Source organism: Phalacrocorax aristotelis, chromosome 15 (genome assembly GCF_949628215.1).
Source record: "Phalacrocorax aristotelis chromosome 15, bGulAri2.1, whole genome shotgun sequence".
NCBI lineage: Eukaryota > Metazoa > Chordata > Aves > Suliformes > Phalacrocoracidae > Phalacrocorax > Phalacrocorax aristotelis.
In genome coordinates, this window is record NC_134290.1 from 7,422,426 (window position 1) to 7,450,380 (window position 27,955).

The window sequence follows — 27,955 nt, forward strand, 5'->3', positions numbered from 1 at the left end:
GGTGCCCGGGGCCGGGACCGCCAAACCATAGAGGAGCCGCCGTCCGTGAGGCCCTAGCGTGGCCGCTCCGTCCAGCTCTATGGTCGTAGGCGTGGCTAAAGCGGCGCGCCGGGCTTCCGGTAACCGGAAGGAGACCGTTCAGTTCCGGGTGGCGGCGGCGCAGTCGGGACTGGCGGGAGGAGCGGGGCCGGCGTCCGTGTATCCCGGCGTCCGTGTGTCCGGTGTGGGCCTGGGGCGTGCCCGCAGGCGCCATGTCGATGTCGCACCTGTACAGCACGGATGGGGAGGACGGCGTGGAGATGGAGAACTTCGAGGTGTCGGACTGGGACCTGCAGAACGAGTTCAACCCCCACCGGCAGCGCCACCGGCAGAGCAAGGAGGAGGCCACCTACGGCGTGTGGGCCGAGCGCGATTCGGAGGAGGAGAGGCCCAGCTTCGGCGGCAAGCGGTGCGGCCCGGGGGGCAGGGGCCCCTCCTCGCCCTGTCCCCGGCGTCTGGCGGCCCCCGGCCGTGCTCCCTCGGGTCTGCAGAGTCGCTTGGGCACGGCTGGGGGGCTGCCCTGTTCCCCGGTGGTTTTCAGGCTATAAACCCCTTCCTGAACAACCCAGCCTGGCACAGGGACTGCCTTGAGGGGGGACTTCGCCTATGCAAGCGAGTCCCTGCAGCTCGGGGGGGAAAAAATGTTATTTTCTGGCAATAACAGCGTTATGCTGCTCTTAACTTTTTAATATCTCATTTTTTTTTTGGGGGGGGGGGGGGGGGGGGAGGGGTTCTAAGGCATAGCATTCCCAAGGCTTGTGTAGGAACGCATGCGTTGGTCCACTGGAACAGAATTCACTTACAGGTCTCGTTCTGCTGTAGCTCCAGGGATTACTCAGCTCCTGTGAACTTCATCAGCGCCGGGCTGAAAAAGTCAGCGGCTGAGGATGTGTCAGAAGAAGACTCAGATGAAGATGAGAAACCTGTTAAGCAGGAAGAAATCCCTAAAGAGTTTGTGCCAAAGAAGTTAAAAACGGTGAGTTACCCAGGAAGTTTTCAATTCTGTGCAATGTATTTATGAAACTTAGGCTGTAGTCAAAGATGCTGAAATAATAATAGAACACTAAAGGAAAGGAGAAGTCATTAAAACCAGAGAACCACAGGTAACAGCATGCTGTTAAGGGAGGTGTTTTCTCTGTCTTTTGTAGTTACTCTGATGTATTGTCATGTGTCCTCTGGAACATCAGTCCTCTTAGGCTCTTTTATCAGCCTTAATATTCCCTTTGGTCAATTAAGGTTAAAACGAAAGAATGCCTGTGGTTTATTGGCTTTCAAAGACTTTTTTTTTAAATCTCACAGAACAGTATCACAAATCTAGGTGTGTTATAGATAAAAAATTTAATTTTATTTTAAAATTTTTATCTTATTTAAATTTATTTTATTTTATTTAAAATTTTATTTTATTTAAAATTTTATTTTAAAATTAAAATTTAATTTTAATTTAATATTATTTTCAGTTACCAGATACAGAAAAAATCAGGAATCAGCTTCAGCTAGAGTTGGTGGTAGAGCCTCATAACTGGTAGCTTGTCAGCCTAAGCTTGTCAGGACTTTTCCATCTAAGGAATTTCAGGAAACTCCTTAGATGGCGGGGAGCATACATGGCCTCCCAAGTCATGATATAGAGTGGCTGTGCAGTGTGGTGACAACTGAGTCGCTTCTGGGAAGAACCTTCCTTTTGAGTGAAATTATACAGAGCTTGGTTATTACAGTGCCTTAAGGTTGTGTGGGGTTTTTCTGTTTGTTTATTTGTTTTAACAGGGTGGTAATTTCAAGCCTAGTCAGAAAGGCTTTGTAGGGGGGACAAAGTCTTTTGTGGATTTTGGCAGCTGGGAGAGACACACTAAGGGAATTGGGCAGAAGCTTCTCCAGAAGATGGGTTATGTCCCTGGAAGAGGTCTCGGGAAGAATGCTCAAGGTACTGTGACTGCCTATTTGGTCGTTTACTGTTAACTAGTAATTTCGAGAAGAGATTGGATTCTTCAAAGATCTGCCATCTCCAGGTGGCTTACAACATCATTCTTGTTTTCTTGCATCTCTTTTAAGTGATCTGGGTTCTCATTATAAGATTCAAGTGTGTTTAAATTACCACAGGCCGATTTTATGCTCTTGTTATTTTACAAAAGAAAAAGAGAAAGAAAGGGGAGATAAATTCCAAAGGTAGATAACTCACAGAAAAGGAGAAGTAATTTTATGTAATAGATTAAAAAAGCAGTGATATGCAAATGTGAATAATACTTTGGGGTTTTTTTGGTGTGTGCTGGAACTAAGTGATTTTATAGCCACTAAGAAATTAGTGAAGTGGTAGAAGATACTACAGTGATAGAGGCAGAATACCAGGCTGGATGTTTGGGCTGATTTGATAACTTAGGGTACTGTAGGAAAGGCACTTGCTGTTCTCTCTCAGTAAACAAACCGCTCCTTCTAATCTAACTACTGTCCTCTTAGGTATTATCAATCCAATTGAGGCCAAACAAAGAAAAGGCAAAGGAGCTGTGGGGGCATATGGCTCTGAAAGAACCAGCCAGTCTTTGCAAGATTTTCCTGTTGTGGACTCGGAAGAAGAAGCTGAGGAGGTATTTTTATGATTTTTGGTATATCTGTTTCCCTGTTGTGTTGTATGTACAAAATTCAGTTCTAGTATTAGCTTCTGTGTCAGCGAAAACCGTTTGGGCTCATTTTAGGTCAGAAGCTAAAGACGTAGCACGTTAATTTCATTTAGACATATTTTTCCTTGGCACTTTAATGTTCTTTGTTGGTTTTGGCTCACTTTATTCCAGTAGTCTTGCTAGAACCCCACCTTCAAAGAGTCCCCCCAGGTAAATAATCCTTGTCTTTTGTTTAAATTAAAGAAAAAAAAAAAAAAACTACAAAACAGACCAGACCACAGCATCTGAGCCGGTTTGTCACTGAGCTGTACCGCTTTCCCAATTATTTTGCTGTACAGCATTCTTCACTGATCTGATGGTTATTCTCCTGTAGCGAACAGAGACAAATCTGGGCCATGACACAGAGCAGCAAGCACAACTCTTCTTTGTTTTTGTTTAGGAATTCCAAAAAGAGCTCAGTCAGTGGCGGAAGGATCCTAATGGAGGCAAGAAAAAGCCCAAATACAGCTATAAGACAGTAGAAGAACTGAAAGCCAAGGGCAGGATCAACAAGCAGCTTTCAGCCCCTCAGAAGGAGCTGTCTCAAGTCAAGGTAAGGTTGATAACCCAAGAGGTGGCGTCTCTGGGAAACAGTTTGTCCATTTTGGTATTGTGAGTGCTCTTTAGTCATCGGTAACCTTGATAGAAGCCAGTTTTAAGAACTGCCTGTCTGCAGCCTCATTAAAATCAAGGCCTCGGACTCAACACTGGATCATGTAATAGACCATTGTGTCACCTAGGACACTGGATTTGTTTTTAAGCAAGTTTTTTTTCTTTTAATTGCAAGTTAAGTTTATGTGTTTGACATTTGTCATAGATAAAATGCTCATCCACTTCTGAAAGCACAGTTGTCCTTCCTGGGACTGTGCAACTAAACACATAGTTTGAACCATCTTCTACCTAAAGGACAGTAAGGGATTAGTCTTGTATGCACTTAATAAAACTATTCATCTAAAATTAATGTGTCTTTAAATAAAGTATAAAAGTACCTAAGAATTCTGTACAATAATAAATAGCATGCTACTTGCATCATCACTGCTTGTAGAATTACCCAGTGAAATGGTAAAACTGAGATCAGAAGAGGAGACACTTCCAGCTCTGATTCCAAATTGTTTCTTATTTGGTCTAACTCTTCATGTCTGGAGTAGGCCTTTTTGCAGGCAATCCCCAGTTGCCTCCTTCAGAATAGCAGTGTGTATTAGTAGCCTGCTGTAATTTAGGGACTTGGAAATCTTCAGCTTTCAGTTTGCAGTAAGGGATTTCCTCCTTTTTTTAAACATGAGATACATTTTTTTGAGACATGTTTGTTGTTGTTTGTTGGAAGGTTATAGACATGACGGGCCGGGAGCAGAAGGTTTATTACAGCTACAGTCAAATTAGTCACAAGCACAATATCCCAGATGACAGTCCTCAGCAGCCACTGGGCAAAGACTGCAAGCCCCAGGGGTTTGCCTTGCCTGAGCTGGAGCACAACCTGCAACTTCTCATTGACATCACAGAGCAGGAGATCATCCAGAATGACCGGCAGCTGCAGTACGAGAGAGACATGGTTGTCAACCTGACCCATGAGATACAGAAGATGTCTGAAGTTCTCTCGCACGAGGAGACAGCAATTAGCAACCTCAGCAAGGTGCTGGAGATGGTGGAAGAGTGTGAGAGACGGATGCAGCCCAGTTGTGAAAACCCCTTAACCTTGGATGAGTGTGCAAAGATTTTTGAGACACTTCAGGACAAATACTATGAAGAGTACAGAATGTCTGATAGGGTAGATCTGGCAGTGGCAATAGTCTATCCTCTCATGAAAGATTACTTCAAGAACTGGGATCCCCTCAAGGTGGGTGTTAGTTTGATTTATCTGCAGTTCTTGATGGCTTAAGTAGTCTTTATCTTGATTCCCCCCTCCCCACTCCTTATCCCAAATTTATGTCAGTCTGGAGAGAAAGAGGAAGAAAAAACACCTTCCTCTTGCCTGGTGTGGGAGAGGAAGGTTCCAGAGAAAACAGTGTTCATGGCAGAGCGAAATACACGCGTGCAAAAAGATGGATCCGCTCTGCACCCGCTCTCAGACATTTTCTGCGACTGTAGGCTAACAGTTTAGGAGCCTGAAGGTTAAAATTAATCCCTTTTAATGGGTGTTGGGAGGAAAAAGTAGATGAAAGCTAAGTCTCTAGTCCTTGGTTTTTAGCAAAAGCAGAAGTCTGTCTTTCTAATAGTCAGATACGTGCTGTCTGTTCTTCATGCCATTTCAGCTGTGATAGGTAAGAGTCTGAATTCTCTCTGTACAGCTGAAAAAGTTCACACTATCTTTCCCCACCCCACTGGAGGCACATTAAATCCATAAAGTGGGATTCTCCTCTTGTGGGGTTTTAGTAATCACAGCTGTGAGGTCCTAGCTTGCATCACCCTAGCGGGTGAGAAAGCTGTCTGTAGCTGAGCATACCAGCAGCCTGCTCTTCGTAAACACCAGCTGAAATTAATGAAAAAGGATAAAGGCTGCTCCTGCCGTATCGTTTCCAGGACTGTTCATATGGCACAGAGATCATAGCCAAGTGGAAGAACCTTTTGGAGAACGATCAGCTGTTATCACACAGTGGCCAGGACCTGACAACAGATGCTTTCCACAGGTAAAGAGCAAATGAGTTGTACTTTGTGCAGCATCTTCAAGTGCTGCTTCATCTTGGATGGAAAAGAACAGATACAAGTGTGCTTTCCAGATGATTCTCTTCATATGTCTGTTAAAATCCAGCTGTCAGCTATATAAAAAGAAGTAGCTTTTAAATAACAGTTGCCATTTGGTTTATTTAGGCCTGGGGCTATAGCTTTAAGCTTAAACTTTGATTTATTTGTTATTTTTTCCAGACTGATGTGGGAAATCTGGATGCCATATGTCAGAAACATAGTGGCGCAGTGGCAACCGCGGAACTGTGGATCGATGGTGGATTTCTTGGATAGCTGGGTAAATGTTGTTCCTGTCTGGATACTGGATAACATTCTGGATCAGCTCATCTTCCCCAAGCTACAGAAAGAGGTAAGACGAGAGGGCGGCGTTAGAACAAAGCCATGCTCTGAATCAGTATTTGAATTTCGGTCAACTAGAACTTCTGAAATACCAGCTTGCTGCCTCTGCCAATGCATTTAGGAGTTAGGGGGTTGCATTATAGCTCTCTCTGCGTCTGGCAAGACTTACTGCTAATGGATGGACTTATTTTAATCTTTTCTGTTTTACCTCAAGGTCGAAAGCTGGAATCCTTTGACAGACACGGTCCCAATCCATTCATGGATCCACCCCTGGCTTCCCCTGATGCAGGCACGATTAGAGCCGCTGTATTCTCCCATCCGAAACAAGCTGGCGAATGCACTGCAGAAGTGGCATCCCAGTGACTCCTCTGCCAAACTTATTCTTCAGCCCTGGAAGGATGTGTTCACACCTGGGTCATGGGAGGCTTTCATGGTCAAAAACATTGTGCCTAAGCTAGGTGAGACAAGCCAAACGGTGCTGAGTTTCTGGAATCTGCTGGTTGCCACCTTCCCCCTTTCACCTAGAAAAGATAACGTGTTAACGTGGCTGCCAGCGTTACTTCAAAGATTGTTATTAGTAAGTTTAGACCAAGCTTGCATCTTCTTTTCTGCTACTAGTACTGTGCAGTTTTCTGAGGCAGACATTTTGGAAAATAGGGGAAAGTGCTCTGGTTATTCTCAGTATTTTCTGTCTTATTTTTCTAAATCATGTGATTCTTCTGTTCTTCACCTGACAGGAATATCTGACAGCTGTCAGATAGTACCAAGCTATAACATGTCTCTTGCTCCTGTATTCACCATTCAGCTACGCAAACTGGCTAGAAGGCTCTGTAGTCTAAAAGACAGTCAGACGTTTTAACAGTCTCAGTTCTGGCAGCAAATTGTAATTGCTGGAAATAGAAGCACACCCTGATCTGGGGGCAGGGATCAGGCAAACAGTTTAAAGATCCTGACTCTCCCTTAGGGTAATACGCTACACAGGTCCTCCTCAAATCGTGGGTGTTGCTAGTGAAATAGGTCAGGGCACTGGTAGAACTGTGAGTTAAGTTCTTCTCTAACCCTTCTCCCCCTTTTCCCAGGGATGTGTTTGAACGAACTCATCATAAACCCTCACCAGCAGCACATGGATGCCTTCTACTGGGTGATTGACTGGGAGGGGATGATTTCTGTCTCCAGTCTTGTTGGGCTGCTGGAGAAACACTTCTTCCCAAAGTGGCTGCAGGTGAGAAACTGTCAAGGCTGAGTAAACAGGCTTGATTCACTGTGAAGCATTTTAGTGACTCCTGCCTAGAAATTGTTGCCCCAGTGCTGAAATGGTTTAACTACCAAATGGGGTGATTTCCACTCATAGCTCTATACACATCAGAACAGACTATTTTCTAACGCTGTCACGGTCCTTTCTTTTAACAAAAGCTCAGTAATAAACAAGTTACGTGATAATAAGGACTCTTCCATAAATGTGCCTGGAGTACTGCATTTGATCTGTCATGTTTTGCAGGTGCTGTGCTCTTGGCTTAGTAACAGCCCCAATTATGAAGAGATTACAAAGTGGTACTTGGGTTGGAAGTCCATGTTCTCAGACCAAGTGTTAGCGCATCCATCGATCAAAGACAAATTTAATGAAGCTCTTGATATCATGAACCGGGCTGTCTCTTCCAGTGTTGGTAGGTGTTTGGTTCTTGTGAGTCTGTATTTAGGTATGGCCCTGCTAATCGGCATTGTAGCAGCTCGCATGAGCAGTGACATTCAAAGTGTGTTTTACCTTGCTGTGTCCGTAAATAACACCTGTAAGGTGCTGCTTAATAATTGCCTGCACTTCACTGAAGCAGAAACAGTTTTTTGGTGGCTGGCTGCCTGTGCCTTAAGCAACCGAGTATCTTTCAGCCTTGCCTGATCATAGTGTATTTTATGTCGGTCACTGAGAGACCATAATTTAAAGATGTTGGCTCCTGAAGCTATAATTTGTTGGGTTCTTTTTTCTTTACAGTGAGATACTGGTTTTTCTCGTTAGCTTTAGAGCAGTGCCCTTTCCTTCCACATGACTTTCCCTGTGACCTAAAAGAGCTTGTTAGGAAGTTGCTGGGAATTAAACTGTATAAAAGAGAAGGCTGTGTCTGAGGGAGCAGTACTGTCCTGTCCTCCAAGACTGAGAACTCCTTTACTGCATTCTTCCTACCCCCTTGCTGTACCATGTGATGGAGAATCTGCATCTGAAACATGGAGGATTCCTCGAGTCTATTTTAAGTATTATGTTTATTTCTGTGGTAAAATGGTACAGCTACAGGCAAGTGTTACACAAAGAGGAGTGTACCTATTGGGACATGCCTGGCATGGTGTACTCATGCAGCCACAGAGTGAACTGGGGCTGGTAGTGAAAGTGCTCCAGATGCAATGCTACTTTCTGCAACGTGGTGCTGCCCCATCCTTAGCCTGATTTTGTGATAGTCACTGTTTGTAACCCAGCAGCGGCATGTGGAGACCACAAGCCAGGTTTTGGCTTTGAGGAGTATTCTTTTTGTTGTCCACATCTTGCCTTTGCCAGTAGCAGTGCAGCATGCTCCTCGCCTGTGCGTGCTCAGATACAATTTGGGGTTGTATCAAATCCTGTTGCTTCTGCTGCAGTTCTCAAAGTCACGTAGCTAGTCTGTCATATTAGCAATAACAGTATAAAACTTAATGAATTAGGATGTGTAAAGGAGGATTCAGAGCATTATTGATTGACTTTACTCTGTGTCCTGGACTGGAGTTTACCCATAGACCTTCCACCAGAAAGGGACTGGGATGTTGTTTTTACGTGTTTTGTCTCTCCAAACAGGTGGGTACATGCAGCCCGGCGCTCGAGAGAACATTGCCTACCTTACTCACACCGAACGGAGGAAAGACTTCCAGTACGAAGCCATGCAGGAGCGTCGCGAGGCTGAGAACATGGCCCAGCGCGGCATCGGCGTGGCCGCCAGCTCCGTGCCAATGAACTTTAAGGACCTCATTCAGACAAAAGCAGAGGAACACAACATTGTTTTCATGCCTGTGATTGGAAAGCGGCACGAAGGAAAACAGTTGTATACGTTTGGACGGATTGTCATTTACATTGACAGGGGTGTTGTGTTTGTACAAGGAGAAAAGACTTGGGTGCCAACCTCTCTCCAGAGTCTCATCGACATGGCTAAGTGAGGCCCCGCTTTGCACTGTGAAGACAAGACTGTCTTGCTAATATTTTTAGTGTAACTGTCTTAGAATAAAGAAGCTACAGATTTGTAAATAGAGGGAAACCGTAGCTGTATGCAAGGAGTTATTTCTTATAAGAGCTGTTTAGGGAGTGTCAAGAGATGAAATTACACGTGGAAGTTGGTGCTAAGTGAGGAACAAGCAGTTCAGGTGCTTGTGTAATTGCCACCTGCGCTAGAGGTTTATCAGCAGGTCAGAAGGGACGATGGGAGGGGAGTCTCTGCTCCAGCAGCAGATAGGCAAGGGCCGGTCTAGCTGAGTCCTGAAGGTCTCTGGTGACAGACATGTCACAGCTGCTCCTGCCTGCTGCACTGCTCTGGCTGAGAGTTACTGTCCCAACAGTGTCCCTCGTGCAGCGAACGGGCTCCTCTCTACCACACACAGCCGGGACTTGTCCCACCTCTCTCGGTGTGCTGGTGGCTCCTTCAGCCTGGTGCCTGCCCGCGGGCCACCGGATGCTCAGCTGCCCCCTCTGCCCTGTCAACGCAGAGCTGGAAGGGCGGGGATTTTTTCCAGCAAGTTCACAGAATGTGTTCCTTGGGACCGCAGCAGGTCAGGGCACAGAGGTGAGGGGGGGAAACCAAGGCTTTTTTCCCTAGAGGGAGATGACCTGATTTTTCACAGAAGAACAGATGAAGTGCTGATTTCAGCAGCACTGAGCAGCTGAAGGCCCCTGCCTGCGAGAAAGCTTTTCAAAGCCTGCATTTGGAACTAGACACCAAAACCTTCAGCCACAGACCCCTCTCAAATAATTCCCCCTTCCTGATGCTTTGAAATGGGCATAGTACATGCCAAGGCTTTGAATTGTTCGTGAAAGGGGAGGGGATCAAAAGAGCAATCATTATGCAGTACAGATGGTGTAAAAGGCAGGTTTTAGTTACATTTGTTTGCTGTAACTGAGTATAAGTCAAAGCACAGCTTTACCTTTTATTAAATAAGATACAAAAATGTCCCATCATGCTCAGTGTTTGGGTGCTGCCACTTTTGGCATGATGACACTGTCAGTGCTTGAGCTTCATCTTGGCTGCGCAGAAGCTGCTGTAGGAGGAGATGCAGCCCCAAGCCCCCGCCGCTGCAGAGAGCTGTTAGGACTCCACGGCAGCAGGATGGTGCTCATCAGCGTGGTCCTTTCTGATGATCTCCAAGTCATCACACTCGTGGTACATCGGCTCCTCCACAAAGTCCCAAACCTCGGGGGAGAGCTCCTTCAGTTTTTGCAAGGGAAACCAGTGGACAGAGGTGTCGTTAAAGGTGTCCAGGTACCGAGGGTGAGTGGGGAGCGCCACTTCCTCTGTCCCTTTCAAGACCTAAGGAGCATTTGGGGAAAAAGTTATGTATGATGCCGAAGAACTTTGTAAAAAAGTTCAGTTAAGAGGCAGTGAAATGAGGATGGTGTTATGTTAACCCAACCCCTGCATGCAATATGTTCTGCAGATAATGTAGAATGATCCTAAAGCACTTCACTTTTGTATTTAAGCCAGGGAAAAAGGCTTAAAAATAACCACCCTCTTCTTTCCCATTGCAATTCATTTCCTTTCTCATTAAAAGGTGCTGTGTCAAAATAATGTTAAAAAACCAGAGTGGCTCATACCTTTGCTATGTAAGAATAATCTCTCTCGAATATCCTTGACAACAATCTAGAATAACACAAGGTAACCGGCATTAGATACATGACAATCCTGTGGATTTAGACTTTTCTCAAGAGGTGTGGGGGATGGAAAAGGTAAGAGATGGTTGATGACTGTGAACAGGACAGGAAGTTGAAAATGAGCAAAACCTGGAAATCTTTGTCAGAAGCAATACAAAAAAGAAGTAAAGGAGGCAAGGAGAGGAAAGCGCTGTTGGAAGCACCGGAACCTTCCCCTGTGGGGGCTGAACATACCTCTCCTCAATTCCTTTAAAGCTGTTCCCGATGATGACCATTTTGGACAGTGCCCCTGCGGACCAGTTCCTCCACAGGAGGTTGTTGTACAAGGCTTTCCCGCAGTGCACCATGTAAAACAGCGTGGCCGATCCCTCAATGCCGTGTTTCCCCTCCTGCATGTAAACCAACATCTCCTGTTACAGCCGAGCGCCAGCAGCGGAGGCAGGATGGTGCCTCCTTCTTCCCTTTCTGGATCCCGGGAGTCCCCCCTCCCCAGCCCCTTTACTCCACCCTAGTGAGGCCCCATCCGGAGTGCTGCATCCCTTGTGCCCCCCCAGTTGAAGAAGGACAGGGAGCTGCTTGAGCAAGTCCAGCAGAGAGCTGCCAAGGTGATCAGGGGCTGGAGCATCTCCCTTATGAGCAAAGGCTGAGAGACCCGGGTTTGTTCAGCCTGGAGAGGAGAAGGCTGAGGGGGGATCTTATCAATACTTATAAATATCTGAAGGGCAGGTGTCGGGGGGTGGGGCCGGACTCTGTTCAGTGGTGCCCAACGCCAGGCCAAGGGGCCACGGGCACAAGCTGGAACACGGCAAGTTCCACCCGAACATGAGGACAAACCCCTTCCCTGTGGGGGTGCCAGAGCAGGGGCACAGGCTGCCCAGAGAGGCTGTGGGGTCCCTTCCCTGGAGACATTCACCCCCCGCCTGGACGCGGCCCTGTGCCCCCTGCTCTGGGGGTGCCTGCTCACGCAGGGGGTGGGACGGGGTGAGCTCCAGAGGGCCCTTCCAACCCCTGCCAGTCTGCGGCTCCCTCCGGCTCACCTCGTTCTCCGGGAGCAGCCGCAGCCCCAGCTGCCCCAGCGCCGCCGCCTCCTGGGCCGAGAAGGCGGGATCGAACAGGGAGCACCGGCCGGGCGGCACCTGCGGAGAAAGCGGCGGCCGTGGGCGGGGGCCGGGGCGGCGGGACACCCCCCCACCCCGGTGCCCCCCTCCTCATCCTCACCCCCAGCTCCTCCAGCAGCAGCAGCAGGAAGGCCAGCTGGTGCCGGGCGGCCGGGCAGCCGCCGAACCGCCCCAGGCCGTAGCAGACGCAGCGGGCGGGTGGCTCCGCGCTGGCGCTCAGCGGGGCCCGTACGGCTCCTGCGGACAGGGAGAGAGGCGTCAGGCCCGGCGGGGGGCGGCCCGGTTCCCGTTCCCGCTCCACCCCCCGCCGCTCCCCGCACGCACCGGCGCTGGCCGCCCAGAAGCCGGAGCTCAGCAGATCGTCCCTGCGGGGAGAGCGCGGCGTCAGCTGGGCCCGGCGAGGGGGCACGCACACGTGCGGGACGGGACGGGACGGGACGGGGCCGGGCACTCACCGCGCCTCCCGCACCCTGCGCAGCACCGCGCCCTCCTCCTCCTCCGCCGCCTCCCGCCGCCGCCGCCGGCGGCCTGCCGCGCGCCACGCGCCCGCCGCCGCCATGCCCCTCTCGGCCGCCGTAGCGCCGCCGGTCACGTGCCGCTGTCATGGGACCGGCGGGCCGCCTAACCCGGAAGCGGCGGTGGCGGGAGCGCGGGTGGCTCAGTCTCGGTGGCGGCGAGTCCCGCCGGAGGGATAAACCCTCACCTCGGCTCGTCCCGCCGCGGCCGCCCCGACACCGATGGCCCGTCCCGCCGCGCCGGAGCCGGGCTCGGCGCCATGGTAAGCTCCTTCCCCCGGGCCTACCCCCCGGGGCTCGCGCGGTCCTGGTCCCCGTCCCGTCAGTACCGAGGTGACATCGGCGCTGCTCCTGCCCGGCCGGGGCCGCGGGGCTGGGGGCGGTCACGAGCGGCGGGTGATGGGCCGCGCTGAGGCCCGGTAAATGCGCGTTTGTCCTTTTTCTCTCCCTATTTTTGGGAAATCCTCGCTCTCCCGGCTGACAGGCGGAGCGCTGAGGCGGGGAGCGCGTCCCGGGGCTCTGGCAAGGCCCGGAGCGGGACCCAGAGCTGCTGGAAGCCAGCGCAGGGTCTCAACAGCTTTGCCTCTCTCTGGTGAATGATTCCACTCCGGTGAATCTCTGTCCGGCGAGACGATCTAAGGATGAATCAGCCTTTTTTTCATGGCCAGACCATAACTTTTTTCTTCAGTTTTGCCTTTTATGTTGCTTTTGTTCCAGACTTCATCTGTTTCCACTGGAAATCTTCTTGCACGCAAAGCTTGTAACTAGCTACTTACTAGTAGGAACAGAAAAAAAAAAAGTGTTCTTAAATACATATATCCTTGAAGTGATGAGCTGGATAACATTACGATGTAGGCCATCTTTTGAAAGAAGCCTCCATCTTGTGCTCCTCAAGGCCTGTCACGTACAGTCAACAATTAAGAGCAGCAGGTTGTGGGAACTCTTTGGGCTGCACACGGTTAATGCTTAAAGGTAACTATTCTGTGTGCTCAGGATAGGAGGGTATATCACAAGTCCATACCTCTTTCCTCGTATTTTAGCTGCAGAGTTACAGAACCTATCCTAAACCCATGAAAGTGGTCAAGTGTAATGGCATGGGACCCTTTTAGTGCTGCTTTCACGTCTCAGCTCGGTGTGATTATGTAAGAACGATGCCTCTTTTTTTATGTATAATAACCTTTTTGTTGTTCTACTTGAAATGCTAGAAAGGAGAGGGGGAAGCATACCAGTTTTCAAACATACAATTATTTCTGTTAATGCTTTGCTCTTTTAGGTGGAATTACTTTTTCCTTTATGATGGTTCAAAGGTTAAGGAAGAAGGAGATCCTACAAGTGCCGGGATTTGTTATTTTTATCCTCCTCAGGTAATGCCTGCTTTTTCTTTCAGTGCCTGTAAAGGAGTACCTGTGTTGTGAGTGCTGATAGTTCTGGTTCAGGAATGGTTGGGCTTCCAGGTGGAGCTTTGGATTCTTATTTAGTATTCACAAAAGTTTTAAGAAAACTCATATAGCTAGAACCAGCTGGGGTGGTGCTCCGCTGGACTCGGTGCAGAGAAGTCCTTTGGCTTCTGAGGCTGGGCACGGTGGTGTTGCACTCTGCTCCTTCATGATGGAGCCCTCCAGCAGAGTCCAGGTCTGTTCTGGTGATGTGAATAAATACATACGAGGGATGAAAATGCCCCTAAATAAGCTCAAAGCCCTTTTACTGCCTAAAAAAAAAAAAAAGCAGTCCAGTTATTTTTTCCCCAGAGCTTTGCCTGTGCTGCTGCATTTGATTTATAATTGAGTTGAACTTAACTCATTTTTACTTATACCTGAATACAGTAGTGATTTGTTTTTCCAAGTCCTTTTGAAATGAAAGAAAAAAAAGTCTTTCTTCCCTGCCTTCCTCGACAGACTCTCCCTGACCAGCAGGAACTGCTTTGTGGACAGATTGCTGGAGTAGTGCACTGCATCACTGAGATTTCTGGAGTTCCTCCAAGTCTCATTCGCCTGAGGAAGCTCAAGTTTGCAGTTGTAGTGGATGGAGACTATCTGTGGGTGAGCTCAAGAGATCTAGAGGCAGTCACAGAGCTAAAACTGCAAAAGTCTGAAATACTTTATCAAACAAAAAGGGCTGGTTTGGTTTTTTTTTTTTTATGGTATGTGCTGACACAGGTAGTCCCCGGGAGAGCTAGGGTGGGAACTTGTAATGCACAACTTTTAATTGCAAGGTAGCTTAAATGATGTTTACCACAGCCTACAGGCGTGTGTCGTGGCAGTCACTTCAGCTGTTCTGTAAAAGGCTTCACGTACGTTCCACACCCAACGTGTTTTCTTAAGACGTGCCTGGCAGTGGCTGTAAAGCGTTTAGCTCTGCATCATTACATGTAGCCGTGGGTACTGGCAATGACTAGAAAGACGATTCTGTGTGCTGTAGTTTATAATAAAGACTCAGTCTCCATATTTGGTAGTCTACTGATCTTTCCTTCTAACCCCCAGTATTCCCTGCTGTAGAGCTTTGTCAGTGTCAACAGACATTTAGTATATAAAGAACAGTGTGCGGCAGAGTCATGATAAAAGTGACCCAAACCATCCCCTGGGAACTGGGCTAAGATCGGTCAGACCTCTCTGGCTGGCAGTGCTGGCCAGGCTCACTGAGCTCTGCCTGAGGCAGAAGGAAGGCCTCATGCTTCTGTTTCTCTTGGCAACTCAGAAACTAAATGAAGCATCTTCATTGCTGTAAATAACAAGTTAATTTGAGTATATTTAAGTACTTAGTTTCAAGAAAACGTTGGTAGCTATTAGAGCAGTGAGCTAGGTCATCTAACGTGGGAAGGGAGTGTGTCTAAAACACTGGATTTCTGGTATTATTTATTTATCCTGTCTGTGTCAGGGCTCTTCTGTGGGTATTTTTGAATTTCCTGTGCGTCTGACTTGTGAATCCGGGGGTTGTTTGCCTGCCACACAGTTGTTTGCATGCCTGTGATATTCATCTGAAAGCGATAGAGTTGTTCTCACCTGCTGTGCCTGGGTTTTGTCAGTAAACATTCTTCATTCATGCCTTTCTGTATTAAAGGTTCTGGGCTGTGCTGTTGAGCTCCCTGATGTCAGCTGTAGACGGTTTCTGGAGCAGCTGATCAGCCTCTTCGCCTTCTACAATGGACCAGTGCACTGTGCATACGTGGTAATTAAAGATCAGCACCTGTGATCTTTCTGCCTAGAAAGAGACTTTAAACACTTCCCAGATTAGCCGAGCTGTGCCCAAGCACATGCGTGCTGGCACGTTCCCTTACGTTGCCATCCTGGTTGCAAGAGTCACAGCAAGCTCACATATCAAAGAATCGGGACCTGGGAAAGTGTACAGGCCCATCCCCCTTGTTGCACTGAGGTAGTGTGGGTGTCTGCTAGAGGTTTTGTAGATACCCAGTCTAAAGCAGTTTCCTCTCGATATCATGTTCCTCCTTATCCTCACAAGTCACTTTGTGACCAGATTGATTGCATCTAACCATCCTGAAAGCGTAAGGCCTGTGCAGTGACAGCTGTGTGGATTTATGTTGTCCGCAGGCATTTTCTCAGGAGGAACTGAGCAGACAGTGGGACAGATACATTGAACACATCCAAAAAAACACCAGTGACCTCCATAAGATTTTCAATTCTCTCTGGAATCTGGACAAAACGAAGGTAAAAGCCTGTCCTCTGCAGTGTCTGGCTCTAGGGCTGCCTTAGTGCCAATGCTTTTGCATTTATTCGCTGCTTTGAGCATTTCCCAGGATTCTCTGGCCTAACGTCTTGTGGTTCTCCTCATCTAGGTGGACCCCCTACTTTTACTGAAAGCAGCTCTCATCTTGCAAACTTGCCAGCGGTCTCCCCATGTCTTGGCAGGCTGCATTCTCTACAAAGGCTTGTAAGTAACCAGGCGTTACCCAAAGGGTTAACCTGCACATTAAATCTGCCCCTTCCCAGGGCTGTGATCCCAGAGTGGATCCAGGGAGCAGAGCAAGGGCACTAGCTGTACACACAGGGCTGCTGTTTGTTACTGACAGGAACATTAATGCTTCAGGCAAGGTAATCCCTGTCTGCTGGTGTATTTCAAAGAGGATAAATGGTTATTTGTGTTTATCAGTAGGAGAAATGGAAGCATGAAGAAATTCAAGGTTTGGATTTCAGTAGTAATCTGCTGTCTGATATTCAGCAGGACGTGAACACTGAACCTCTTGGGCTTTTTAGGTGGAAATCACCAAGAAAAAGAAAGATGTGTACATATTATGCTTTCCCCTTAGTGTACTCTTTGCAGTCTTGCAAATACAGTGCATGTGTGTGTCTGCATATATGTATTTTTGACTGACTTGTTGGCTAGGACCACTGTCTATACTGGTAGAAAGTGTGCAGAAGAATGAGCCAGAATTTCCGACAAGAAATGCTGGTTTCTTTCAACCGATCATAGCTGAAGATGCTGCAGATGTGGCACTGAACGACACCAAGAAAAGCCTCAAAGGTGGCCTTGAAAGACAGGAGGTGAGGGATTCTGAGAATTTCTTGGCAATAACATTCAAGCACCTTTTTCCTTTGGCATAGACTGTTCCTGTAGCACCTTTTATGAGCACTGGAAATATGCCACAATGTGTGCATCTTTCCAGGTCTGACAGAGGCAGGCCAGCCATTTTTAAGGGAATGATCTCATATGTGCAAGCAGGAGACTGAGCATGAGTCACTGCAGCACCTTAAAGCTGGCAGCGTATTGCAGTGGAAGTGGACGTCTGACGTTGAGTCTTGTCCTGCCTCTGTCCCTCACCGGTGTGTCTGCCTCGTTGTGTCACTGGTCTGTCTGGTTCAGATTTTTTTTTCACCAAATGCCATCATAGTTCTCTGAACTCTGAATCGTACTACAGCGCTGCAAAGGGCTTTGTACTTGAGTTAAACTTCTCCTTTGTTAGAATCTTCTGGAGAATCTCTAGAACGTGGGTCTCAACAAGATGTAAACAGAAGGACTGAGAGAATACCTCTGGAAGCACTGTCCAAGGGGCCTGTACTGCAGTACTTTGAGTGCCTTTCCAAATCTTCTCCACTGCCCACAGCTCTTCATGGGGTGGCAGGAAGCCTGTATGGATCACTCTGTGTGAGGTCTTGACTCAGCACAACTAGCTTTGCTGGCCCAAAGTAAATGCCAGCAGGTGGTTTTCCTGAGTTTTGAGTGGAACTGACCCAAAGGAAAGAAGAAAACGAGAGTCCTGATGGTCACCCAGCTTGTGTTCCTCTTGTCTGGCAATGTGTTAGCTCCTGCCCTGTCTGGGGCTGACCTTTCAACCCTTGCAGAGTGTCTGGCTGGTCTGGGAGAGGTGGGCGCAGCAGAACCTTAGAGGCTGTCCGAGGGATGACCTGGCTGTAAATGAGGCCCTGCAGCACCATCAGTTTTGCTCAGTGCAAGTAGATGTCTGGTGTGAGCATTACTGCTGGCTCTGCGTGTCCTGATGCGCTGTGTGATGGGAGTCTGGCTGAGCTTCAGGAAATGACACCCTGCTCATGAATGACTTTGTTTTGTCCGTTTAGGATTGTAAGCACCCAGCTGCCACCTCCTCTCACTGCCAAAGTTCTCCTCCAAGGCAATGAGTCTCCAGGCCAGGTATGTTGCTGAACACATTCCCTGCATGCAGATACTCACTTGTAAGGATGCAGTGTGGGAGCTCTTGTCACATAGATCTTGTGTGCCATTACTGGGAAGGACAAATATTGATGCTGATGCTGTGCTAAAAGCTTATATTAGTTATGATTGAGTAAGTTTTCAAGACTTCTGCATGAGGAATTTGCCTTTTTTTTTTTTTTGGTCTTTAAGTTACTGAATTTATGAGTTCTCATCTGTGTGATGTTTTGATTAGCTTTTTACCCAAGTTTAGGTATTTAGTGCTAAATATACACACAATGAAAGTTTAGACAAATAGACAAAAAAGGTGAAAAATAGATCAATTTTTGTTTGCATTAAAGCTTGTCAAAGGTAATTATTTATGTTCAAGATCTACAAAAAAGCCATCAAGATCCAGATAAGAAGGATTCTGCTCTTACTCTGGTTGAGTGAACCAATATTTTGTGCCCTGAGCAGGCAGCAATGGCAAATTGTGGTATTTGTCCTAGCTTTCAGGTGTATTTTGGTTCTTGGGAAGTCCCCTTGACTTTGGGGGCTACTTAAGGAACAAATCACTGGCCAGCATGGTAAACCAGTTTCAGTATTTGCTGAAGGGGATGGTCTGGGATCTGCTGTAGTCACAGGGAGGCTGAGGAGGCTGGAAGAGATGTCCTGGTGGCACTGCTGGCAGGTGTTGAGTCATGCCACAGAGCTGATTCTTGGCTTTTCTTTCAGAGTGAGCCTGGAGGTGAGGAGCAGCGGGAGCCTGGTGAGCATCCAGCTGCAGAGTACTGGTTGCCAACTGCACAGCAGCAGCATATGGGCAACCCTCTGGGGCTGCAATCTCTGCAGTGAGAGCATGAGCTGGTTCCCTGGGATTCACATCAAAGCTCTTGCTGGATGCAGGAGTACATCCCTGAGGGTGTTGCTGCCACTAGTCAGCATGTGCCAGTGGGTGTTGTGTAATCAGAGCTAGTTCCTTCCTTTGGCTAAGCAAAGGAGTTTGCTCTTTCAGGTTTAATTGTCAGTTCTGCAGATTCCCAACACGCCTGTTTTAATTCCAGTTATCCATGTGCCTACATGGCCACTGACAGAGCCCTGAAAACAGGTGGCTGGTGCTTTCAGTACAAACCTTCAGTCATAATTTTTGAGCATCAGTTTATAGGTATTCTGCCAGGACAGTTAGAAAAAAACACTAAGGGAAAATTTAACTGTGTCAGACATTAAGTGTATGAAGAGAATGGGAAAATGCTGCCTAGTCAGATGCGGTCAGTTTGTGGTGACTCAGGATATGGGAGGATAGCATGCCTTCTCCTGCCGAAGCCTTTGGGCTGATGGAGCCTAGCTTCTGTTCTTTATGGTGGAGCATGTTAATTTAATCCTCAAACCTCCATTGCTTTTGCAGATTCTCCATTGCCACAGGGTGTCCATATCATCCCGGTATTCCTAACAGAAGATGAAGTCTCAGAGCTCCGAGACTTTCCAGTAGAGTGGATGACTAGGTAGGAAATCAATATGATGCATAGAGAGCCTTTTGCAGCAAGGGAGCTAACATGTGGCGCAGTGTCTTCACTAGCCATTGTTACTGTTTTCTCTGGTACTAACTCAAACTCTGTCATGTGGCTGTTAAAGCTGCCCGAGGTCTTTCAGGCTGGACAGAATCTGTGGGGTCCATATCTCTGTTACGAAGCAGCCTAAAGCAGAACTGTTTCCCAAGACCAACTGCGATGTTCTATTGTTTCTCAGCTCACAGTGCTGCCTTTGTGCTTTGTGAGGGGGTGACATTCCCAGGAGGCTGCAGTGTAAGAGGCCTGTGCTTTTCACCTTTGTTAGCCCATTCTTTTCCAAGGTAGATGCTCTTTGTAGCAGAGAATAGATATGTTACTGAATGCTACCAGGAGGTGGTAGTTGTTATTAGGTATGTAATAACTCCAAACAGATCCTACTCAGTAGTTTAATCAACTTGTCATCTCCCGCTAGGTCATATGTGTCCACAGCAGGCCCTAGAGGAGAGAAGAATACTCTCAGCTCCCAGGCAGTTTCAGAATCAACAGGAGTTCATGAAAACCAAGACCTGAATAATATCTCTGTGCAGGAGGCTCCTGAGCCAGCTTCAAGCACAGCTGCACCAGAAGATGCTGTGCAATCAGGCAGCCTTGCAAACACAGGCCTTTTGAAGGGCTTCCCCACAACGGAAGCCGGTACAAAGAATTCTCCAACTGCAAAACTGAGCAGTCCAGACAGCAAAAGTTCAGAGCTCAGTAGAAAAGCATCCTTTCCATTAGAGAGAGACATGACACAGCTGCTGAGCCCTTCCACAATCCGTACTGCTGAATGTGCTCAAACTACAGGTCCGTATCTGGAAGGCTTTTGCTTTCCAAACCCTTATGCTCAGGAGAGTCAGAGTCTGGCAAAATCCCTTGTGGACTCTGATGTTGAGCAACGCAGTTTCCAAAGTTATCGTGCAACCAGTGGCAGTCCAGCTATTTGCCCTCCTGCCCAGGAGTTGAGCAGAAGGAAATCAAGTGAACAAGACGAGCAAGAGACTATGAGCCAGAACAGTGTCTCTGGAGAAGGCAGTGGTGCAGCTGGTGGCAATGTGCAGGGTTTGGGCTGTCCAGCCGTTGCTGTACAATCAGAGCTCCAAAGCAGGAGCCAGCTGCCAGCTGTAGAGGTTCAGGAAAGCCTGCCCAGTGACCCAGCAGAGAACATGCACTGTCCCAGGAGCGGAGAGAGTGGCTGGCTGCCTCAGAGGGATGGTCTGGGAGCCCAGGCTGGTGTGGAGTCAGGCAAACAGAGCAAACTGGTTAAAATGAGCTTGTATGTTCACTGTATTAAGGGGCTTGTGCTCTCCCTGCTGGCTGAAGATCACCTCCAAGAGGACCAGAGCTCCATTGAAGATGTGGTAAGTGGGAAAGGTCCTCCACACTGCAGATACTCTCACTGCTGCTTGTCTGGTGGTAGGGACAGGGGTTACAACTGAAGAGCGAGCATCAGATCACGCTTCCCATTTCTTTCTTCACCTGCTCTGTGTTGTGCAAGGCAAAGCTATTTGGCTTAGGGTTCATCACCACAACTAAAACCATGTGGGAGGCTGTTCATGAACGTCAGGCAGAGACCCTGAGAGGTGAGAGTGTTGTCTCACAGGCGACTCCTGTTGCCTGTTGTTGTCTGTCAGTTGCCAGTGCCGGTGCAGAACGTGTAGGTGTTCCTGTCAGACAGCCCTGCGGGCTGCCAAAGGCCTGTGCTGGATCTGGGATTCGTTGGGAAACCCCGTCAGTTTTGTAGTGCTTTTTGGAAAGCAAGGTTTGTTCTCTGTTTAACCTCCGCTTTGCATGTCACAGCTTCTCACTCTGGAAGCACCAGGGAGACGTGTCTGGCAGCAAGTCCCCAGAGCATTTCCCTTCTATGTGAAAGTCTGGCTGTCTGCGTCCCCAGCCTGCTCCTCCTTGGTGCTGCTCTCCGGGGGCCAGAGCGAAGAGTGCCACTTGGGCACTGCAAAGAGGTGCTGTACCAGAGCAATCCCGATTTACTCTGCTGCAGGGTTTGCTTGGGCATGCAGGCTTCTGTGCCAAGCATTGCAGTGCAGCTAATGTGGCTGCGGGGGAAGGATGTGCCGGCCCCCGGCGTTTCCCGGTGTAGCATTAGTCTGCAGAGCTGCCGCCTGGCCCCTGCTTCCCTACCAGGGAGCTGAGTCAAAGCTGCAGAGGCCTGTTTGATATGCCAGTTGCCATAGGAACAACCTAATTTCTTTAACCGTCAGACTGGAAGCTGGAGGGAAGCTCAGACTAACGCTCACTCCCAGCATTAGCAGAGCCTCAAGGTTATTCCTTTTACTTCCGAGCAATGGGACTCAGAGGCTGTGGCTGTGACCCCCCCCATAAGCAGGGGGATGCCACCTCTGCACAGCATGTGAGGGCTGGCATGCCCAGGAAGGGATTGCTGCAAAATCAGGAGAGGCCAGGAGGTGCAGCCTTGGCCTTTTGGACTAGACATGGCACGTTGCTCTGTCCCCTTTCTGCTCATTTCAAACAGGCAGCTGCAGAAGCTCCCGCCCTACCATGTCTTCTCTGGTTGTGGGGAGAGAGGGGGGATGCAGGCAGGTAGGAGCTGATGCTCTCGAGAGCTGAGGGTCATGCTCATCGCACAGGTACCCTCAGCTTCTCTGGGTTTCTCCCAGTTGCAGCTCTGGTCTGGCCAGCTGGCAGTGCAGCTCTGCTGTGCTCGGAGGCGATGCAGTTCCTGGCAGCCCATGCGGCACCCGTGGCTGGAAACGAGCCTCTACTCTGCTTCCTCTCTGACCTGCCATGAGAAGGAGCGTCTGAAGGATGTAGCTAGCGTGTGAAATGCCTTGTTGCGGGGGTTAGCTCTGCTAGTGACACATTGCACGTCCTCCTCACATCAGATGCCTGGGCAAGGCCAGCAGTGTGCCTAGCCTGGCTCAGTTTGTCATTCAGTTCATTAAGCCTCAAGATCAACTGCCTGATACTGGTGCATCACATTTCAGTCTATTTTCCTTTATGTATATATATTACCCCAGGGTTGACAAAGCCCTGTTCCATTCAGGTTCCTCTTTTCCCAAACATGCTGCTTCTATCTCACATACTCCTGCTTTGGATCTCATCTTAGTAAAACCGTTCTTTCACACAGCTTGGATTTTGACTGTGATTGGGTTCTTCTGACTACACCTTTCCTCAGGATGCAGGTATTTGTTATCTCTTAGGAGAGATGCACTGCACCTCCTGTCATCCCAGGAAGAGGAGTGGTGTTCAAGGAGGTAGAGCCGGGCTCTGCTGCTGGCGTCATGGTGGATTTGAGGCATAACCTCAACTTGTCTGTTCCTTTGTTTATCTGTAGATTAAAAATGACCCTCAGCTCTCAGGGATGTCAGAGCTTAGTTATAATTAATGTTTGTCGAATGCTTTGAGGTCCCTGAATGACACCAAAGAAGGGCAAATTATGCTACTTGTGCAGCTGAGAACACCAGGCAGTACCGATCATCCCTCCGGGAGGGCAGTTTCCAATACAGGCTTTCCCTGCAGAGCAGGAGGCTTTGGAGGCTTTCAGGCTCGCTTCCTGCCTGTCTTTAGGTCTTATCCGTTCATTTCACTGCACAGAAAAGAAAATCTGTTCCGTGACCAGAGAGATCAAGGGTAGGCCAGGCGCTGCCGTCCTACTGACTGGAGGCTTGATCCTCTCTGTAGCAGAGGAAAGCACATGGGCAGGCTGGAGGATTATGGAGTTTATCTTCCCAGCACGGCCGGAGGGCCCCTCAGCCCTGCCTGAGCCCTGCCTGCTGCTTGGGAGCCTCAGCACGGCCAAGGCAGCTGGGCTGCTCAGAGTCCAGTCAGGAAGGCAGCTTGGCTTTCGTCTTAGTACGTTGCTGTGCGAATCCATTGCTCTGTGCTGGGTCTGTCATTAGTCACCCCACAGGTGAGGCTGTTTCCTTAGTGTTTGGATTTGGTTTCCCCCCACCCTTCTGGTGATAGCCCAGTGCCTGCAGTCTCCAGCTGGCCAGAAGCTCAGTGTGGAGGCTGGGTGCCCATTAGAAGATTTACTCATGTGTTGAGAGGTTGCTGTGGGAAACACTGCAGGCAATTAAATCCAGCCTAAGTGTGTAAAACTGCATCCTGCTATATTGTCTGTCTGGTATAATAAGGGCTGGTAAGTGAAGCAATATTCCTTGCTGTGGCTGAAAGTTGTGACCAGGATGTGAAAATGAGCCCTGGTGAGTAATGTTTGACGGTAAATTAATGGAGTCTTGCATTTTCCTGTAATTAATAGCATCAGGTGGTTTAATGCCTTATTTTCAGGTTAGAGTGGCCTTTTCTGAGTCCCTGTCTCACCAACTTGTAAGCTGTAAGACTCATCTACTTTCCTCTGTGCCCAAGTTTCCCAGCCGTTCCTGGGAGGGAGCCTGGGCTGCAGAGTGTGGAGGGGTCCAGTCCCTTTGTCATTGGCCTCACTCACCCAACTCCCTCCGGTATCTCCCTGGATGTCCAGGCAAAGCTGGGTGTCTACTCTAACACTTGCCTTGTTTTTTCCCCGCTGTCTGCAGTACCACAGCAGTCTGGCTTCTCTAAATGGCCTCGAGGTTCATCTGAGGGAGACTCTGCCCAAAGACTCCTCTTCCTCAGCCAAGACAACCTACAGCTTCACTCACTATGATTGCGTTCAGAACATACTCACGGGTAAGATTTCATCTTCTGGAGTAGCAGCTGCTTCAGAGGAGGGAATAAGGGGGAGAGCAGGGTTTATAGTAACCTTTTCTCGTGCTTCAGACAACTTCTCAGAAACATTGCTTGCTATAACTCTTATCAAATAGCCTGGGTATAAGGCCCTACTGAGGAAGCTCTTTTTTTTTTTTTGTGAGTTTATAATCTGCTGAAGGCTTGTTGATCGCTTTGTTTGGATGAGAGCCAGAGGCCGCTGGGAGATGGAGCAGCTGCTACTGCTGCTTTGCTCAGAAAGATGTTGCTTGGGGTTCTGCTAAGGACTAGGTCTGAGGACAGGACTCAACATCCTTCAGACCTGCCCTCCCTCCCCCCTGACTTTATTTATCCCTGGTGTGATGCCTCTTGTCCTGCTGTACAACAGAGCGTTTGTCAGTCATTTCTGGCTATGAGAAGCAGGAACTGGGAACAGGTAGTAGCCAGCAGTTCAGAGACTGTGGCTCTGGGTTTGTGGGTAGACCGCTGACACGCAGAAAGCCCCATGCACATATTTCTCCAGTTCCTTCTAATGTTTCCCTTTTTCTGGCAGCCTCACAGGGAGTGTCCCACCTCTCTCCAGCTTAGAAGAAGTGCTTTAGGGAAAGAGAAACCCCAGTGATTCTAGATAACCCAGTTCTCAGGCCTTCTCTTCACCCCTCTGACGTGTGGGGTAGAAAGGTACACTGGCCTTTTCTTTGTGCATGGCTGAGCACAGTGCAAGCCACTGATGAATTTCATTGAGGTCACACTGGGGCTTAGGGTGTCACCCAGTTGTTCTGTAGGTATCCAGGGTGTGGGGGAGAGGTCCACAGCCTTTTCCTGCTCAGTAAATAGGGGCATGCTCCTCTACAGAGTGGGCTTTTAACATACACCCCTTACTCCTGTTCTGCAGCCAACCTGCCCCACACACCTGGCCCTCTGGATCGGCACTTCCTGAGAGCTGCTACGCTGATCCACTCTGACTTCAACCAGCTTCCGACTGCCTCAGAAGTGATAATTAGGTAAGGTATGCTTACAGCTCCCTCCTCTTCCAGGCACAGGAGTGCTGTGTGGCACACAGAATAAGCAGAAGAGGGGAACCCCTTTTCTAAGGCTGGCTGAGGTTTGGCACGCATTGTAATCACGCTGGTGTCCCTTGCCAAGGATCAGTCATGTTGCAGTATTCCCTGAAGTTTGCTCTTTAGATGTGGGCTACTTAATATTCTGCCTGCAGTGTGATCTGGGTGTTGAGAGGCTATGATGGCACCAAGGCGAGTGAACTGAAGGGTTTCTTTGGATTAAGAAATAGTGCTATAATATTGCCAGTTCCTGGCACCATAAGGTTCTAAGACGCAGTTTTAAATATAGCTGTTCCTAATAAATTTGTGTCTCGGCTGGGAGCCAAAGGCACCCAGAATTGGCAACCTAGATTTTGTTTTCTTGCACGGCTTGTTGGGTTGGAAACACACTGTAATGTGCGTGGCAAACTCAATTGTAATGCGCCAGGCAAGATGGTCTTATCGCAGCCAGAGCCCTTCCACACAGCCGTGGCTAATGCTGATCTTGTGCTACAGCACTCCCCCCGTTCCTGTAGCTGATCTCAGGGAGGTGGTTATGTTGTGAGTGCACATTCTGCTTGCCTGGCCCGGCTTGTTTGTCCAAAACATGATGAAATACAGATGCTTCTGGGAATTACACTGTTTCACTTCTCTGACACAGCTTGCCAAGGGAATGTGAATCATACACTTCACTGCTGGAGAACTCCTTGTTTAGCATTAGTTTGACTGGCTCCTTAAATCCTATACCGGCTAGGCTGGCGTATTCTGTGTTGCCCCAAAAAAAGCAACTCCATGTGTGAATCAGACTGAGTAACAACATGACTAAAACTGCTTTCTTTTATGGAGAGTTGTCACAGAAGGGTGTCGGCAAACATATCAGTTGCTGCTTTCCTCCATCAGGGAGGAATGCAGAGTCCTTTGCTTTGCTCACTGTCAGCCCTCTTGCAGGTGGTGGGTTTTAATCAACAGCTTGACCTTTCATGGTTACAGTATCTGGCTGAGCTTCATCACACGTGTGACTAAACAGCCTCGTATGGTTCCTGCTGCAAGGGTGCTGTGCTGGGATTTGCTTATGGACAGCAGCAGTGAGATTCCTCCAGGAAAGAAGGGGTGTTAGACATGAGGAGTATTTAACTACCAGCTTTTGATGTACTGGTCTGGTCTCCCAGCAAGGGAAGTACTCAGAGGATGGCTACATGCATGGGTGTTAATGCTGCTGAGTAGGTCCCAGAGGATGTGACATATGATGCTTTCTCTTTTAGGATGCCAGGACCCTTGAAAGGGAGGGTCTCGTTCCCTCTGGCCTTCTGGTAATACACTGTAGGGTTTTGGTGTCTGTTTTAGCTCTGTGTTTCTTTGCTCTGCTGAGACATAAAAGTCCCTCTCAATAGCTGGGAGTCCAGTGCCACAAGCATCCCAATGACCAGCCTGGTGAGTTGGAGGGGACCTTGCACAAAGCTGTAAATCCTGACCACTGCCTTCTGTCCTGCCCTGCTAGGAATGCCTCCACAGCTGTGTACGCCTGCCGGAATCCCGTCCAGGAAACCTACTTCCAGCAGCTGGGTGCTCCGCTCCGCAACTCGGGTGTTCCCAACCCTCACGACAGTGCGTTCAGCTTGCCAAGCAAGGCCAAGCAAAAGCTGCTGAAGCATGGAGTGAACCTGCTTTGAACTGATGCACTGAGGCAACGTGTCTCAGCCCGTGCTGAAAGTTAGTTCATCTCCAATAAGTGAAATCTCAAAGCCATTTATTCCACAGGAGGCATGAGGCTCTGTGCGATGTCTATGGGGTCTCCAGCCTGCCTTGCCCCGAGGAAGGGCAGTCTTATTGCCTTGTTCCTGCAGCACTTTTTGTGCTAGTGCAGAGTATCGTTGACGTTAGCACTTACCAAAGACTGCAGATAGAAGATAGTGGTGTTGCTTAGTTTACATTGGCTCTAGGATTATTCATGGTGCTCTGCTGCCACAAGCAGAGACTCCTGGAGTGCCTTGACCTAAAGTAAAACCTCTTCTTGCTCTAAGCTACACAGACACCAGGCTAGTGGGCAGTACTGGCTTTCAGAGATGTCAGCCAGACACTGCATCTACCTGGAGTTCTGTGCCTCCACTTGCCCTGGTCAGACTTGGGCTTTATTTATCTCTCTTAATCTATAGAAATGATCCCCTGCCATGACATAATGCCTTACCTTGATTAACAGAGCCTGCATATTCTCAGACTAACTGGAATAGAACAAGTGCCGCAAAACTCGTAATCCTCCTACAGGTGCTGTCAGGAGGTTTTTATACTTTAGCTGAATCCGGGAGATCCTTGTCCCTCTAAGTGTGCCTGACGGGTGATTGTACAGCACAGCGCTGCCTTCTCCACTGCCTGCCAGTGCAGCTGTAACCTGCCGGCCTCTCAAGGGGCCGTGGTGACGGTGGTGGTGTGAATGCACTACACCTGCCTACTCCTCGGCCTTCTGTTTCCTCCCCTCCCTCCTGTTGGAGGAGCTTGTTTCACTACCTTGCTCTTGCTCTTCGTCTACTCTCTGTTGACAGAAAAGGCAAGTCGGAGCCCCTTAAGCTAAGGGGAGCAAAGAGGTTTTGTAGCTCCTCGCAGCTGTTCTCTTGGTCAGACAGACAGAGCGTCCCCCATGAGCAGCTGGCTGCAGGGGCAGTGGCGGTGATGGCTGCTTAGACCTGAGAGAGGGATACCTGTGTCTGACTATGCTGTATATTTCAAAGCCTGCTGTTCTTACGTGCAGACACATCGATGTGACTGTGAAAATAAAAAAGTCCAAGACTTGTCCAAGTGCTATGTGTCAGTGCAGTGGCAAGCGTCCCACTTACTTCTTGGTCGTTGTGTTTGTGATTCCTGGTGTAAGGGTTTGGGGTTGGGTGACCTGTTACCCCTAGTTA

At 48.7% G+C, this 27,955-nt stretch overlaps 3 protein-coding genes across 4 annotated transcripts; 2 read left to right on the plus strand and 1 right to left on the minus strand.

Moving 5' to 3' along the window:
* The first annotated feature begins 126 nt into the window (after positions 1-126).
* TFIP11 (tuftelin interacting protein 11) lies at positions 127-9,882 on the plus strand. The gene is made up of 12 exons (XM_075110470.1): positions 127-448; positions 862-1,015; positions 1,801-1,957; positions 2,488-2,615; positions 3,088-3,240; positions 4,012-4,521; positions 5,205-5,311; positions 5,547-5,715; positions 5,920-6,163; positions 6,785-6,927; positions 7,204-7,369; positions 8,521-9,882. The coding sequence occupies exons 1-12, from the start codon at positions 252-254 to the stop codon at positions 8,874-8,876; spliced, it is 2,484 nt and encodes an 827-aa protein (XP_074966571.1). The 5' UTR covers positions 127-251; the 3' UTR covers positions 8,877-9,882.
* SRRD (SRR1 domain containing) lies at positions 9,828-12,291 on the minus strand. Of its 2 annotated transcripts, XM_075110483.1 has the most exons (7): positions 12,152-12,289; positions 12,021-12,061; positions 11,797-11,933; positions 11,616-11,714; positions 10,813-10,967; positions 10,522-10,567; positions 9,828-10,237 (listed from the first exon to the last, which is right to left on the minus strand). In XM_075110483.1, the coding sequence occupies exons 1-7, from the start codon at positions 12,253-12,255 to the stop codon at positions 10,016-10,018; spliced, it is 804 nt and encodes a 267-aa protein (XP_074966584.1). In that variant the 5' UTR covers positions 12,256-12,289; the 3' UTR covers positions 9,828-10,015. The 2 variants fall into 2 exon arrangements, with proteins under 2 accessions (XP_074966584.1, XP_074966585.1); XM_075110484.1 differs by lacking the exon at positions 11,616-11,714 and having other exon boundaries at positions 12,152-12,291.
* Positions 12,292-12,295: 4 nt separating this feature from the next.
* On the plus strand, positions 12,296-27,848 carry HPS4 (HPS4 biogenesis of lysosomal organelles complex 3 subunit 2). Its single transcript, XM_075110469.1, has 13 exons — positions 12,296-12,474; positions 13,485-13,575; positions 14,107-14,250; positions 15,269-15,376; positions 15,757-15,873; positions 16,002-16,096; positions 17,740-17,812; positions 18,545-18,578; positions 19,215-19,311; positions 19,790-20,714; positions 23,868-24,000; positions 24,914-25,022; positions 26,557-27,848. The coding sequence occupies exons 1-13, from the start codon at positions 12,434-12,436 to the stop codon at positions 26,726-26,728; spliced, it is 2,139 nt and encodes a 712-aa protein (XP_074966570.1). The 5' UTR covers positions 12,296-12,433; the 3' UTR covers positions 26,729-27,848.
* The last annotated feature ends 107 nt before the right edge of the window (positions 27,849-27,955 follow it).